General features: G+C 47.7%; 1 protein-coding gene and 1 long non-coding RNA gene across 2 annotated transcripts in view; one reads left to right on the forward strand and one right to left on the reverse strand.

Annotated features, from left to right (window-relative positions):
• The window catches only part of caprin2 (caprin family member 2), a 31627-nt gene extending 24431 nt beyond the window's left edge, over positions 1 to 7196 (forward strand). Inside the window, exons 15-18 of the mRNA XM_055159886.1 lie at positions 403 to 529; positions 6614 to 6709; positions 6764 to 6849; positions 7104 to 7196. Coding sequence (XP_055015861.1) covers positions 403 to 529; positions 6614 to 6709; positions 6764 to 6849; positions 7104 to 7196 — 402 coding nt within the window. The remainder of the gene's footprint in view (positions 1 to 402; positions 530 to 6613; positions 6710 to 6763; positions 6850 to 7103) is intronic.
• A 2522-nt stretch (positions 7197 to 9718) lies between these two features.
• LOC129410887 (uncharacterized) lies at positions 9719 to 14262 on the reverse strand. Its single transcript, XR_008633036.1, has 5 exons — positions 14172 to 14262; positions 13765 to 13857; positions 13074 to 13171; positions 11346 to 11472; positions 9719 to 9803 (listed from the first exon to the last, which is right to left on the reverse strand). It is a non-coding gene; the product is annotated as an uncharacterized LOC129410887 (long non-coding RNA).
• Positions 14263 to 14973: the final 711 nt, after the last annotated feature.

Genomic DNA, 14973 nt, shown 5'->3' on the forward strand with positions numbered 1-14973 from the left:
CGCAGAAACGCCCTCTTCGCTCTGTCCGCAGAAACGTCCGCTCTGTCCGCAGAAACGTCTCCGCTCTGTCCGCAGAAACGCAGAAACGTCCGCTCTTCGCTCTGTCCGCAGAAACGTCCGCTCTGTCCGCAGAAACGTCCGCTCAAGTAGAAACATACAAGTCACATTTAAAAACTGGAAATGTGAACGACCTCGCAAAAGAATCAGAACTGAGCGTTAAGCCCTGCAGTCTGAACGTAGCCCAAGTGTCTCGGGTCGTGTTTGAATAAATCGGACCTGAGGCGAACAGAACCCAAAGAAAAGTGTCGTCACATGTTCCCGAACGTCGAACGGTTTTGTGTCGTAAACGTGAATCGAGCCGTTTGTTGTTTTTCTCTGTAGCTGAAGTGTTGTGTCCTGCAGGTGTTTAAGGTGAACCCCACACTGCCCCCTACAGACTTCTCTAAGGCGCCGCAGGAGCTCGGGGCTGGAGTGAGCAGCATCAGCACACAGACGCCCCCGGAGTTCGCCCCCCCGGAGGACGACATGGGTACTACAACAACAACTACAACAACGCACAGTATTAAGGCCCGTTCACACCAAAGCGTCAAATCGTCCACTTTCAATGTAAAGTCGATGTGGACGCGCGACTAGAGCGTCCTGCGTTTTTGCGGCGCGTTTTCGGCGTCAGCGAGGCGCGAATCTGGCGTCGACGTGGCGAGTCTTGAGCGTTTTGGCGTCAGCGGTCAAGACGCGCGTCCGAGGCGTCGGCGTCAGAAGTTGAAAATGCTGAACTTTTCGCGTCAGACGAGCCGCGTCGACCAATCAGGGACGAGTATCCAGAGACGATATTATCAGGAAGAAAAACCCCAGAACCAGAACCACAAACATGAACGGAGAATAAATANTCAATGACCTTTTAATATTGCCTTTTGATTGTTATGGTGAAATTGGTTCACCTCTGACTTTGGATAAACAGTTTTAATCATATAACAGAAATAAACAACAGATGCCCCGCACAGTGCTGGAGGCTAATTGGAGCGGTGTTAAAGCGTAAGCTGGGTTCGCCCTGAGCCATGCTGTAGCCTTGGGCGCTGTCTCACTTTGGTCTAATAATATTCGGCGTGAAGTGCACAGTAGGGACATGTCCTCTCCACGCGCTCTGGACTAGAATCTAGAAGCTATTCCAACCATCAATCAAAATCTCTTAACTGTGTGAGTGCGAGTCTGCCGAAATGAGATCTGGTATTTTTCATTTTGTTGAAGCGTAATGAAAGTGATCACCAGGCCGATGAGGTGATGGATTAAAATTTCCCCAAAATTCAGTCACTGTCAGGGAACTTCTAATCAAAGCCGATCCCGGGGAGATTTGCACATTTTGGGTAACTTTGTGTATGAAGTTTTAGAGCAAATGGATAAAGTAGAAGTACTTGTTAAGTTAGGTTTTAAAGGATTTTTAGGCCAGTGTGTCCATTTTTAGGAGTTGTCAAAGCCAGTTTTCCTACATTTCTGCTACATCTATTAGGTTAGACAATAGGTTCACAATCACAGGGTCCTTTGTGATTCAATACAGTTTAACTTACATGCACCATAATACCAATGACGCTGTAATGCTGTGAAATTTCACCTGACATTACATATCACATGTTTAAAGAATAGTACTTGTCAACTGCATTTTGTTATGCTACTTGATCATGATACTATATCAGTATTTTTGGCTAGTGTTTTGTTGTAAGTCCCACACAGAATGACTGGATACTGGGTAATGATATTTTTATGAATTTGATGAAATGACAAAACATGGAGACAAAGAGGCGCTAGAATGGGGTCACAAATTGATTATTCAAAATGAAAGTTTTTGTAACTGCATAAAAAGAGAAATTCATCTGAAAGTATTCTGCACATCATGTCATATTTTTCCTGTTTATTTGAGTTGAAGAACACAAATGACAAAAATAGACAAAAATAGGTTATAAACTTAAACTTAAACTATTCCTGATTTATTATGTAATAAAGTATGTTTCTTTTGCCCCAGATATATTGTAAAACTATCTTAGGGTCAAAATGAGACTGCTGAATCCCAGTCTAGACAATAAAAATTGGTAGCCTACAGCCATTTTAATTGACAAATAGTAAGCCATAACTAATATACAGTAAAAGTTTAAGCACCAATTCCAAGTGCATCAGTGCCTGAAGGTGCTTGTGTCCTCTCTGTGGGAAAAACAAAAACATAACTCCCTGGATTAGAATTTCACAGTCGTCATGTGTCAAGTCCCGTGCCTTAAGGCTTCTTTAGTTTCAAAGGGAAAGATGAAAGAGGGAATCGGTGAGTAGAAATCCTTCCAAAAACAGAGCTGAGAATCAAATGCGGGTAGCTCTATGGTACCTGTACAGTCCTGTGGGGGCATCCATGCATCTCCTCTTCGTCAGTCCTCCTTTGCTCACAGCTCCTCTCCACATGCTGGTTGCTGCCATGATGTGAAGGCAGCCCGCGGAGAGCTTGACTGCCTCTGCCTGTGCGGTGCTGGGAGTCTGAGTTCTGGATGGGTACTGCGTGCGGGTGTGTGTGGGTGGCTCTCTGTTTTCTCTAATGAAATTGTCAAATCTGTCAGGTCTTTATTTAAGGGCAGATTATCTCTCGTGTGTATCTGGAAGTGTCTGACTAAAATTGCAAATCTTTCCATGGTAGTGTATTATTTTTCAATTGCGGTCATACATCTCAAGCTCTTTAAACAGCGCAAATGGGTAATCTCTGGGTAAATTTTTCCTGCTCTGTATAGTACACACTGGGACTATAGTCGACAAAAGAAATTATTATTTGACTAAAGACAGTCACTTAGTTGAATAAAAAGGAGAAGTAGCAAAAGCTTTCAAAACTATTTAATGCAAAAACAGCTATTTATGCAGAATGAATACTAGGAAACAGCTTAAAGGTCCTATTACACTAAACTGACTCTTGTGAGCTTTAAGCAATGTTATAATGTTATCTTATTAAAAACACACCTGGAGTTATGTTTTGTTTCATTCACACATGGTTTGAGTGAGCCACTTATCAATGTTCTAAGACACACATCCACACACAGACTACGGCTACTCAACACAACCACAAGAGACTCAACAGAAAATGATCACTGTTCCCAACACACACCATGTGTGATAGTCCATCACGACACACGCACGACACACCACAACACACACAACAGACACACAAAGGCACACACCACCGCAGAGATCACACACACACACACAACACGAGACAATCAACACCCACACAGATGTTATTGTACACACGAGACACAGCACAGCTTCTGTCTGTACATCATGCTAACGACTAAACATCATACAAACACGACACACGTACAGGACATAACTATAGACACTCAGCGAATACTTAGCAATAACTCACAGGAGACCAGCAAACAGACTAGATCAAGCGAGAGCCACTTTAAAAAACACCAAGCTAGCACTTACTTGGTGTATCGCACTTCTACATACAAAAACATAGATACAGCAACACACACGAGCACACACACACGACACACACAACACCTGGTAGTATCACTTTTGTTTCATCCACAACATGTTATAACAACAACAACCACAGACACACAACGAGACAACACACACAGACACACACAGATTCCCGCACATCATTTAGGCCAAGATCTTCTCTCAATGTGAAATCACACATTGCGAGATCCACCACTACACACACACGCAACGACCTGATTGCACTCATTGCTATGTCACTACTTTGACAACGACAACACGCACATCAACATAGCTAAGGAGCCGCACACAGCACAGAAACCCAGACAGAAACACACACACACAGCCACAAAAACACAATGTGGTGCAGGACTCACATTTGAAGGCTTCATTGCGGATCGAGGGACATTCACATGATAAACTGCATGTCCCCGCAAAACTAAATCATCAGCAACGGGCTACAAAAACGGAAAAATAGTACAAAATGCATCCATGTAATGCACCTACTCAACACACACACATAGATATCGTAAAATCTGGAAATCACTATCTATTTATGGTATTCATTAAACACACGCACACAATTTCAAGGAGGACAGCACAACCATCAAAACATTTAGTGCCATCAACAATGCCTATCTATTGCACCACATCACACATTTACACAACAAGTTACTTTTACCCGAGCTCCACAGCACTCTACATGACGATAGAGAGGCTATTAACGAAAGCACAACACGATCCACCACGCTTTAGCTGAGAGTGAGCGAGACGACGGGAGCGGGAATGCAACTACAACACATCGCATCTATGAGTGGGCGCAGTAGAGCACGAGAGACTGAACACACAAAATTCTGTCCCACGCAGACCTCCTCCAATACCACCGGTACCTGAAAACGCACCAAAGGTAAAAAGGTGCTGTTTACTGTAAAACTACCAACTAACACAGATAGACAATTATAGACACAACGTGAACAAACCAGAGAGCATTTTCGAACTAATTCGAAGATAGCAAGACAGACCACCTAACAACAAATCAAACACACGAAGTATCAACACCAGTGTAAATGACCACAGCGACATACAACCTCCAAGGTACTACGAGCACACAATCTACTCACCATAAAGCAGTCAACTATTTGTGTAATAATAAGCGACCTTTGGAAGACGCTATGCAGACCAACACATGGACGAACTTAATGGGATCTTAACACATATGGACACACTTTGCATAACAGTGCTTGATTGATAATATTCACGCACTACAATTATACATATTTTGAACTGGCCACTACACACACGAGACACACACAACCACACACCATACACACATCCTCGGCACACACACGACAGCACCAGACACACACTTTGGTTACTGACCCTGGGTAGTGTAGAAGTGTCAGTCTTTCAATTCTTCGCCGGTGCAAAGAATACGAGAAAGTGGGAAATCTCCTCGTGGCCTGGCAAAAAAATCTCTAGCTAACAAACCAAAAGAATTTCCTTCAATTTCATGAAGTTGGTTGCATATTAAGATTGTCCGCTATGATTTAGTATTTCCAATCACTCTATGCTAATTCTATCGAACTTGTAGTGTGGTCAATTCTTGGAGCGGTTGATACTCCTTGCTCTGATTCGTTGGTTGAGGGTGGTATCAGAGGATAGAGTGGCATTTGACAAGAGGATCGCGATTTCAGGATAACGCCTTAAGTGTTCATAGTACATGACACTAGTAAAAGGAGTTATAAAAAATGAAAGCATCATTAAGATTGGGCAACGAAGAGCTTATTGAGAAACTAAATCAGAGCAGATTTATTATTACGAACGCGAGGAGATTCCCTGAGACAAATGCTCTTACAGAGTTAACATTTACACTGGGTGTTGATTGACTGCACCCATAAATGCGTGTTCTTATTATAATAGTTAGTGGGAAGCCGTGACAAATAAAAAAGTCAGACTGTCCTCCGATAGATTTAAGGCGACTTCTGCTGCTTTTATCTGCTCGATACCCTCGATCTCTTTATGCAGATTTTAGCACGCTCTCTGGGCTTATGATCAACACCTGGAGGGTCTCCGCTCCAGACGCGAGACAGTGTTCTATATAAGAAGCTTAGTCACCCTTTCGTTATTATTGTAACGATTACAAAGGGTTTAATTAATTTATTAGATTCCTTTTTTCTCCTAGTGTCTATCATGATCATTCTGTGATGCAACATGGTTCTAATTCACTACCACTCTCTTATGCATGCTTTGTATATGTTTTATTTCATACACCATTATATTTATATAGTATCTAGTACTTAAATTGTTCCTGATTTATCGCGTTGCTTTGACGGCTTTCGCTCTTTTATAAAGATGTCATTTGTTGTTAATAATTCAAGACTGTGGAGTTATCGGAGATCACACAAAACCAAATGCATTTGTGCTTTCGATTTTTGAAATCTAATATAGTGCTGCGGTTGGTACTAGAATTGTATTCCATTGCAGGATGAATTGAGAGCATTACAGTACCCGATTCTATTCCCCATTCAATGAGACCTAAACCAGAAGTTCACCATGTGAGAGATCATGCTGTGTGGAGTGCCCCGGCTGCGCATACAGAAGTGAGTACACACTCGTGTGTCTCTCCATAGATATACTCTGTGAGATGGACCTTAAGAGCCATCTGCCACAGCTTATAGTAATGTATAAAGTCAGAGGAGCCTGTCTTACACCGGCTAGATACACTCTGAGACTGTGCAACGTCAACACATCCCAATCAGAGCAATGAACATACGATCATTAGTAACCCCAAGCTAGGAGCTGACCGGGAGCCACAAAGACCAATAGAGTTCACTGCAAGTGGCACGCCTCTGAGATAGGGCACTGTCGTCCATTGGCATGTGACACAAGAAATCGTGGCTCTCGTCCGACTAGAGCTCGAGTAGGCCAGTATCTGTACTCTTTATCTTACATCTTTTGACTAAATATAATATGGATGTGAGGATGAGCTATGGAACATCTATCACTCAAAAACTTTTCTATCCAGATTGACAAGACATAAAATGTCTTTCTTGTGCCATTTATATTTTGCAATGTATTATTATGATTTGGTTTAATTATTATTATTATCAGGGAAACCATATGATTTTTGTTGTCTGTCATCCAGGCTCTGATGAGGACGTGAGTCTCACAGTCAGTTCGACACAAGAAGTGACCATGTCCCGCAGACGGGGACTCGCTCCCGTCAGTTTGACTCTGGATGGTATCTTGGTTTACACTATTCCGTCAAGTGTCATTCGCTGTGTATTGCTCTCAGTCGACTCGACTGTCCCGCACAATTCTCACACAGACTGTCCCGCAGACCGGGGACTGTCCCGCAGACCGGGACTGTCCCGCGACCTGGTGCGAGATAACTGTGTTGTCTCTTCGTTTCTTTTGCTTTATCACCGAGGACTGTTTCCTGATTCTATTGTAAGGCACTCAAGGTTCCTCGCGAGAGTAACACACACCATGATGAGGACAATTTAATGTCACACATAGCGAACTATCTGAAACATACACGTTATAATATCTCGAACTGATGGACTCTAATGATATGCCAATATTCGCTCGCAACGAACTCAGACATCTTTACTTGTCATTCCTTGCCTCTGCAGCATCGACGTCGTGACCTGTCGCATCACCTACTGCACGGTGTGCTTGAGTGCATGGCTGAGGGGACTTTCCGAACTCTAAGCGGCAGACAATGATTGGTCACCATGCAAGACCGCGCGCTGGTAGGCAATGCTCCGCAGGACCCGAGCTGTGGACGTCGAGTCCACCGCATTCCAGGTCTGCTCCGTGGGAATCAGGGCATTGACATGGAGCGAAGCTTCAAACAGTAAGAGTAACCCATGCACATTTAGTTTAGGTATTATATTTGAAACTGCGTGCGGTAGAGTTAAACTTTGTGTGCGTCTACTCCGCAGACCTTAGTGAGTGTTGTTTGGACTCACAAGGTTCGCGGATTCTCAGAACACGAGGCCCGCAGCGTACTGGAGAGAGTTCCAACCGCAGATTTGCACCGGTCAGCGTACTGGTAGTCCGCCCGGCTACAAACTTACAACACTGGGACTTGGTTTCTAAACCTGAACAGCCAATCGGTCCAACCGGGGACTGTCCCGCACGACCGGGGCAGCTTTGATCCGTCCGCACACCGGGGACACTAGTGGTACCTTCTCATGCGTATGTCATCTCTAAGAGGAGGGACATATTAGTCGCGCAACCTATCCTCTACTTTGTGAGATTTACCATATGTGTTTTTCAACCTATCCCTATCTCTATCCCCTTGTACTACTATGAAGAAATTCCAGACTCCAGACATAAAAAATAAAAAATACCTCTTATACGCAACAATAGTGGGACTGGTGAGCGACTCGCAACAGGCGGTGGATCTTTCTAGCGCGGACTGTCCGACCGGGTTTTTATCTTTTGTTTCTCCTGTCTGAGTTAAGACTTCGGAGAGGTGTCCAGTCTCCCGCTATCTACCTTGAAAGACGCTGTCAATAGCTGCGACCGAGGGACGTTGTCCGTGCGTAACTCTACCGATGGACCTGTAGAGTCGGCGACAGCGTACCTGGGAATTATTTTGACAATAGGACCACATTCAGTTCGTGGTTACCAAAGTGTTGGAGACGTGTGGAGACACTTTCTAAAATATTCCATTCAGTCCTTGAATTTGCAGAGGTCGCTGGTGCTAGGCTAGTGCATGTCAATGGCCATTGTGTGAGCACTGCCACTGATACCGAGGACTGTAATTCACGCGTCGCTCTAACCTAGACAAAGCACGACTGTCCCCCGCAGAGCAACGAAAGACACCATGTATCTCCGCAGACCGAGGACTGTCCCGCACGACCCGATGAGATCCCTGGCTTCCCAGAAGTACACTGTCCGCATCGAGCTGCGATGAGGACTAGTCTGTGCACAGACACGATTTCGAAAGGACTTGTCTCCGTGCAGACCGAGAGGACATTTTGTTTCACGGACAGAGAACCAACGAGAACCGAGTATTGCTCAATCCCGCGACTGTTCCCGCAACCGAGCACTGTATGCTAGAGTCTATCCGGTCGAAAACCCAGAAGACTGTCCCGCCACCCAGTGAGGTTTGTGAAGCGTATCTAGTCCTCCGTCAGAACACGAGAGGCTTACCGGAGCGATTGATTCCACCTCGCGACCGAGGACGTCCCGCACATCGGTGACTGTCCCCGTTAGCGTGAACCTGATCTATTGGCCCGGGCACAGACCGAAAACGATCGTAGAGATATCCTCTCCGCACACCTCTGAGGCTACCTGTCCCGCACGACGCATGAAGGGACTGTCATAGCGCACACGCGAGGACTGTCCCGACTACAAGCTTCGACGCGACTGCAACCATCCGGCCAGGACAAATCCGTAATGAGACTGTCTCGCCGATGTAAAGGTTGCTACAAGCTCAGAGGACTTGTTTACCGCACACCGAGACTGTCCGCAACCACCAGCTGGAGGAACGACTGCCCAGACGCAGATTCGACGAGGAGTCCCGCCACAGAGGGCTGTCCCGCAACCGGACTTTCCCGCACACGGAGGATCGGCACACGGAGTGTCCCGCACAGGAGGACACCACTCAGTTACCATCTTTTCTGATGGACGAATTGTTTTGTGGTAAAGGCTTGTGTCTTTTTAGTTTCTAGGTTCTTTCTCGTTCCACAAAAAACCGTCTGTTTTTTCTCACAGTGTGAAGTGACTTTAGTGTGTGTGGAGTCGTTACTGGACTCTCATGGACAGAGGTGTGAATGATCGACATTTACACATATGAGTTACCGCCGCACACACATTTACTGCTAAAGGCTGATAGCTCTAGTTTACTTTGTTTACAGGTTAGAATGTGATGCAAAAATGTCATTAGGTCGACCCACTGTTTTTAAATATGACGTAAAGAGGCAGAACAACAATAAATGTCGCCTAAATAAACAATATAAAATCCACTAGATTCAAATAATAATTTTATAATCAGTTGTAGACTTACAGTTCATTTTTACTTCATTTTCTATATCAACTATCGACAGCTCCAAAGCCTTTTCATCAGTATTAAATCAAACCCAATAAAAAAAATCAGTCGGGTCTTAGTCTGGTAAAAGAACTTATTTTGTTCTGAATGTTAGAAGAGTTTTCAGGAGGAGGTCAGGCAACTACACTCCACACAACAGCCCCAACTGGAGCAGGAATGTAACGTCCATGTTCAGGGTCTCGGGTCGTACCTCGCACACGCCGCCGGCTGGGGGCGGCTCTTCCTCCTGATTGGCTGGGAGACAGGAAGCTGCCGCTGCTGTAATCATAAACTGAAGAGAAAACGAAAACATTTACAAAACCCATCATGAAAACTGACGCTCCACAAGTCGACCCACCACCGACCCCTGACCCCAGTCCTGACCCCAGTCCTGACCCCAGTCCTGCCCCAGTCCTGACCCAGTCCTGACCCTGGTCCAGACCTGGTCCAGTCCTGACCCCAGTCCTGGTCCCCAGTCCTGGTCCCCAGACCTCCTGACCCCAGTCCTGACCCCAGTCCTGACCCCCAGTCCTGACCCCAGTCCTCCTGGTCCTGAGTCCTGACCTGACCTCCCCAGTCCTGAAAGTCCAGTCCTGACCCAGTCCAGTCCTGAGTCCTGGTTTAGTCCAGTCCCTGGTTAGTCCTGGTTTAGTCCTGGTTTAGTCCTGGTTTAGTCCAGTCCTGGTTTAGTCCCCTGGTTAGTCCTGGTTTAGTCCCTGGTTTTTTCCTGGTTTAGTCCTGGTTTAGAGTCCCTGGTTTAGTCCTGGTTTAGTCCTGGTTTAGTCCTGGTTTAGTCCTGGTTAGTCCTGGTTTAGTCCTGGTTTAGTCCTGGTTTAGTCCCTGGTTTAGTCCTGGTTTAGTCCTGGTTTAGTCCTGGTTTAGAGTCCTGGTTTAGTCCTGGTTTAGTCCTGGTTTAGTCCTGGTTTAGTCCTGGTTTAGTCCTTTTAGGAGTCCTGGTTTAGTCAGTTTTTAGAGGTTCAGACGCCCCCGACGCTCGTGTCTTTGACGCCGCGGACGAACGGGACAAAAAATACTTGACGCGCGTCCGTCGTACCCTGCACTGAAAAACTCTAATGAGCCCGGTCCTGGACTTTTTCCCGAAAACAATGTCAGACCAGACTGAGAGACTTTAGTGTTTTTATGACATAAAACATCAGCGAAGGAAATCGACTCGACGACTGGAGCGAGTTTATATTTATACTCCACTAACGACACTGGATCAGTCCTGGTCTAGTCCTGGTTTAGTCCTGGTTTAGTCCCGGCCTAGTCCCGGTCTAGTTGGGGTTTAATCTCTGTCTATTCAGGGTCTAGTCCTTGTTTAGTCTCAGTCTAGTCCTGGTTTGATCCCAGTCTAGTCTCGGTCTGTTTAGTCCTTGTCTAGTCCTGGTCTGGTCCTGGTTTAGTCCTGGTCTGGTCCTGGTTTAGTCCTGGTCCGGTCCTGGTGTAGTCCTCGCGATCGTCTCGGTGATTGTGGTGTTTATATTTATTCTCCGTTCATGTTTGTGGTTCTGGTTCTGGGGTTTTTCTTCCTGATAATATCGTCTCTGGATACTCGTCCCTGATTGGTCGACGCGGCTCGTCTGACGCGAAAAGTTCAGCATTTTCAACTTCTGACGCCGACGCCTCGGACGCACGTCTTGACCGCTGACGCCAAAACGCTCAAGACTCGCCGCTGACACCGAAAACGCGCCGCAAAAACGCAGGACGCTCTAGTCGCGCGTCCACATCGACTTTACATTGAAAGTGGACGATTTGACGCTTTGGTGTGAACGGCCCTTGATACTGTGCGTTGTTGTTGTTGTTGTTGTTGTTGTTGTTGTTGTTGTTGTTGTACCCATGTCGTCCTCCGGGGGGGCGAACTCCGGGGGCGTCTGTGTGCTGATGCTGCTCACTCCAGCCCCGAGCTCCTGCGGCGCCTTAGAGAAGTCTGTAGGGGGCAGTGTGGGGTTCACCTTAAACACCTGCAGGACACAACACTTCAGTTACAGAGAAAAACAACAAACGGCTCGATTCACGTTTACGACACAAAACCGTTCGACGTTCGGGAACATGTGACGACACTTTTCTTTGGGTTCTGTTCGCCTCAGGTCCGATTTATTCAAACACGACCCGAGACACTTGGGCTACGTTCAGACTGCAGGGCTTAACGCTCAGTTCTGATTCTTTTGCGAGGTCGTTCACATTTCCAGTTAAATGTGACTTGTATGTACTTGAGCGGACGTTTCTGCGGACAGAGCGAAGAGCGGACGTTTCTGCGGACAGAGCGAAGAGCGGACGTTTCTGCGGACAGAGCGGAGCGGAGTTTTCTGCGGACAGAGCGAAGAGCGGGCGTTTCTGCGGACAGAGCGAAGAGCGTTTCTGCGGACAGAGCGGACGGGCGTTTCTGCGGACAGAGCGGCGTTTCTGACAGAGCGAAGAGCGGGCGTTTCTGCGGACAGAGCGAAGAGCGGGCGTTTCTGCGACAGAGCGAGTTTCGCGGACAGAGCGGAGAGCGGACGTTTCTGCGGACAGAGCGGAGAGCGGACGTTTCTGCGGACAGAGCGACGTTTCTGGACAGAGCGAAGAGCGGACGTTTCTGCGGACAGAGCGAGAGCGTTTCTGCGGACAGAGCGGACGTTTCTGCAGACAGAGCGAAGAGCGGGCGTTTCTGCGGACAGAGCGAAGAGCGGACGTTTCTGCGGACAGAGCGAAGAGCGGGCGTTTCTGCGGAGCGGAGCGGACAGAGCGAAGAGCGGGTTTCTGCGGACAGAGCGAGCGGGCGTTTTCTGCGGACAGAGCGAGTTTCGAGAGCGAAGAGCGGGCGTTTCTGCGGACAGAGCGAAGCGGAGTTTCTGCGGACAGAGCGAAGAGCGGGCGTTTCTGCGGACAGAGCGAAGAGCGGGCGTTTCTGCGGACAGAGCGAAGAGCGGCGTTTCTGCGGACAGAGCGAAGAGCGGACGTTTCTGCGGACAGAGCGAGAGCGGACGTTTCTGCGGACAGAGCGGACGTTTCTTCGAACAGAGCGAAGAGCGGACGTTTCTACGGACAGAGCGAAGAGCGGACGTTTCTGCGGACAGAGCGAAGAGCGGGCGTTTCTGCGGACAGAGCGAAGAGCGGGCGTTTCTGCGGACAGAGCGAAGAGCGGACGTTTCTGCGGACAGAGCGAAGAGCGGGCGTTTCTGCGGACAGAGCGAAGAGCGGGCGTTTCTGCGGACAGAGCGAAGAGCGGGCGTTTCTGCGGACAGAGCGAAGAGCGGGCGTTTCTGCGGACAGAGCGGACGTTTCTGCGGACAGAGCGAAGAGCGGACGTTTCTGCGGACAGAGCGAAGAGCGGGCGTTTCTGCGGACAGAGCGAAGAGCGGGCGTTTCTGCGGACAGAGCGAAGAGCGGTTTCTGCGGACAGAGCGAAGAGCGGTTTCTGCGGACAGAGCAAAGAGCAGGCGTTTCTGCGGACAGAGCGGGCGTTTCTGCGGACAGAGCGAAGAGCGGACGTTTCTGCGGACAGAGCGAAGAGCGGACGTTTTTTGCGGACAGAGCGGACGTTTCTGCAGACAGAGCTTGACGTTCGTTCGTTTGGACTGACCGTGTGCAGGGCGCTGAAGTTGGCAGAGGGGAGCGGTCGTCTGGAGGGGGGGTGGTGAAGGGGGGAGGGGAGGGGGGAGGCTTCACCAGCGCAGGACTCTGAAACATCAAACATCAAACATCAAACATGACAAAAGAAATTCAATCATGTCACTGGACGAAAAAGATTCAAGACGTTTTGCCAATTGGAACTTTCATCCGAGACAACACGAGCTCGTGACTGTGATGTTCTTTAGAGAGACGTGTTTTACGGCACAGATCCTCTCACCTGGTGGACTTCAGGTCAGTCAGGTCATTCTGGTCAGATTGGGTTAAAATAAAACTCAGATTAAAGTCTAAGTTGAATAACTGATTCACAAATGTTAAACCCGATTATTTGTAGGATCAGGGACTCAAGACAGACCAGGACTCAGACGCTGGAGGACGAGGGGACGGGACGGGAGGGACGAGGGACGGGACATAAAAACAAAAAACTAAAATTTTTGACCCTAGACTTTTATTTGACCCTAGACTAGTCGTCATATTACCCAGACCTGGACCCAGACCCCCAGACCTGGACCCAGACCTGGACCCAGACCTGGACTCAATCCGTCAAAGTTCAAAGAACCGACCTGGTGCGACTGGGAGCCGCGCGGCGTTAGTGACCTGGAGTTTTCGCCTGTAAACAAACTCAGCGCCCCCCAGTGTCTGACCTGAGGCTCCGCGGGCAGCTGCAGGTCCTTCGGCTCCAGACTCGACTCGGAGAGAAGTTTAGGCTCCAGGCGACGAGCGGGGAGCGGAGTGGACTGAAGAACAGGACAAAACTCTGTCATTTCAGAGTTTTAAAAAACATAATAAAAGATTTAAGTCCTGGTCTAATAAAATAAACATCCTCACAAACACACGGACCTGGACACACGTCTGAGGAACTGTTCATGATGAGTCTGTAAAACTCCAAACGCTCTGCTCCACCTCGTGATGTAAAACTGCCTCTAGACGACATCACGAGGTGGAACAGAGCGTTTTCAGTTCGAGGTTTGTGAGTTAAACGTGTGAAACAAACACGAGTCCAGGTCTGTGTGTTTGTGTGTGTTAGAACAGTGCAGATGTGGAGACTCACGTGTAGAGTCTTGGCCAGAGAACTGCAGGGACTCCTGACGTCACACTGAGCTGAAGAACACACACACACACAGACACACACAGACACACACACACAGACACAGACACACACAGACACACAGACACACACACACAGACACACACACACACAGACACACAGACACACACAGACACAGACACACACACACACACACACACACACAGACACACACACACACACACACACACACACACACACACACACACACACACACAGACACACACACACACACACACACACACACACACACACAGACACACACACACACACACAGACACACACACACACACACACACAGACACACACACACACACACACACACAGACACACAGACACACACACACACACAGACACACACACACACACACACACACAGACACACACACACACACACACACAGACACACACACACAGACACACACACACACACACACACACACACACAGACACACACACACACACACACACACACACACACAGACACACACACACACAGACACACACACACACACACACACAGACACACACACAGACACACACACACAGACACACACACACAGACACACACACACAGACACACACACACACAGACACACACACACACACACACAGACACACACACACACACACGACACACACACACACACACACACACACACACACAGACACTTTGGGTTTAGATTAATTTACTCTGAGAATCAAGGTGAGTTCTTATGATTTTTCTGTGAATTTGTGAGAATTAAAAGAGGAGGAGGAGGAGGAG

Source organism: Boleophthalmus pectinirostris, unplaced genomic scaffold (assembly GCF_026225935.1).
Source record: "Boleophthalmus pectinirostris isolate CB_2022bp ecotype Guang Dong unplaced genomic scaffold, ASM2622593v1 HiC_scaffold_2825, whole genome shotgun sequence".
NCBI classification, from domain to species: Eukaryota; Metazoa; Chordata; class Actinopteri; order Gobiiformes; family Gobiidae; genus Boleophthalmus; species Boleophthalmus pectinirostris.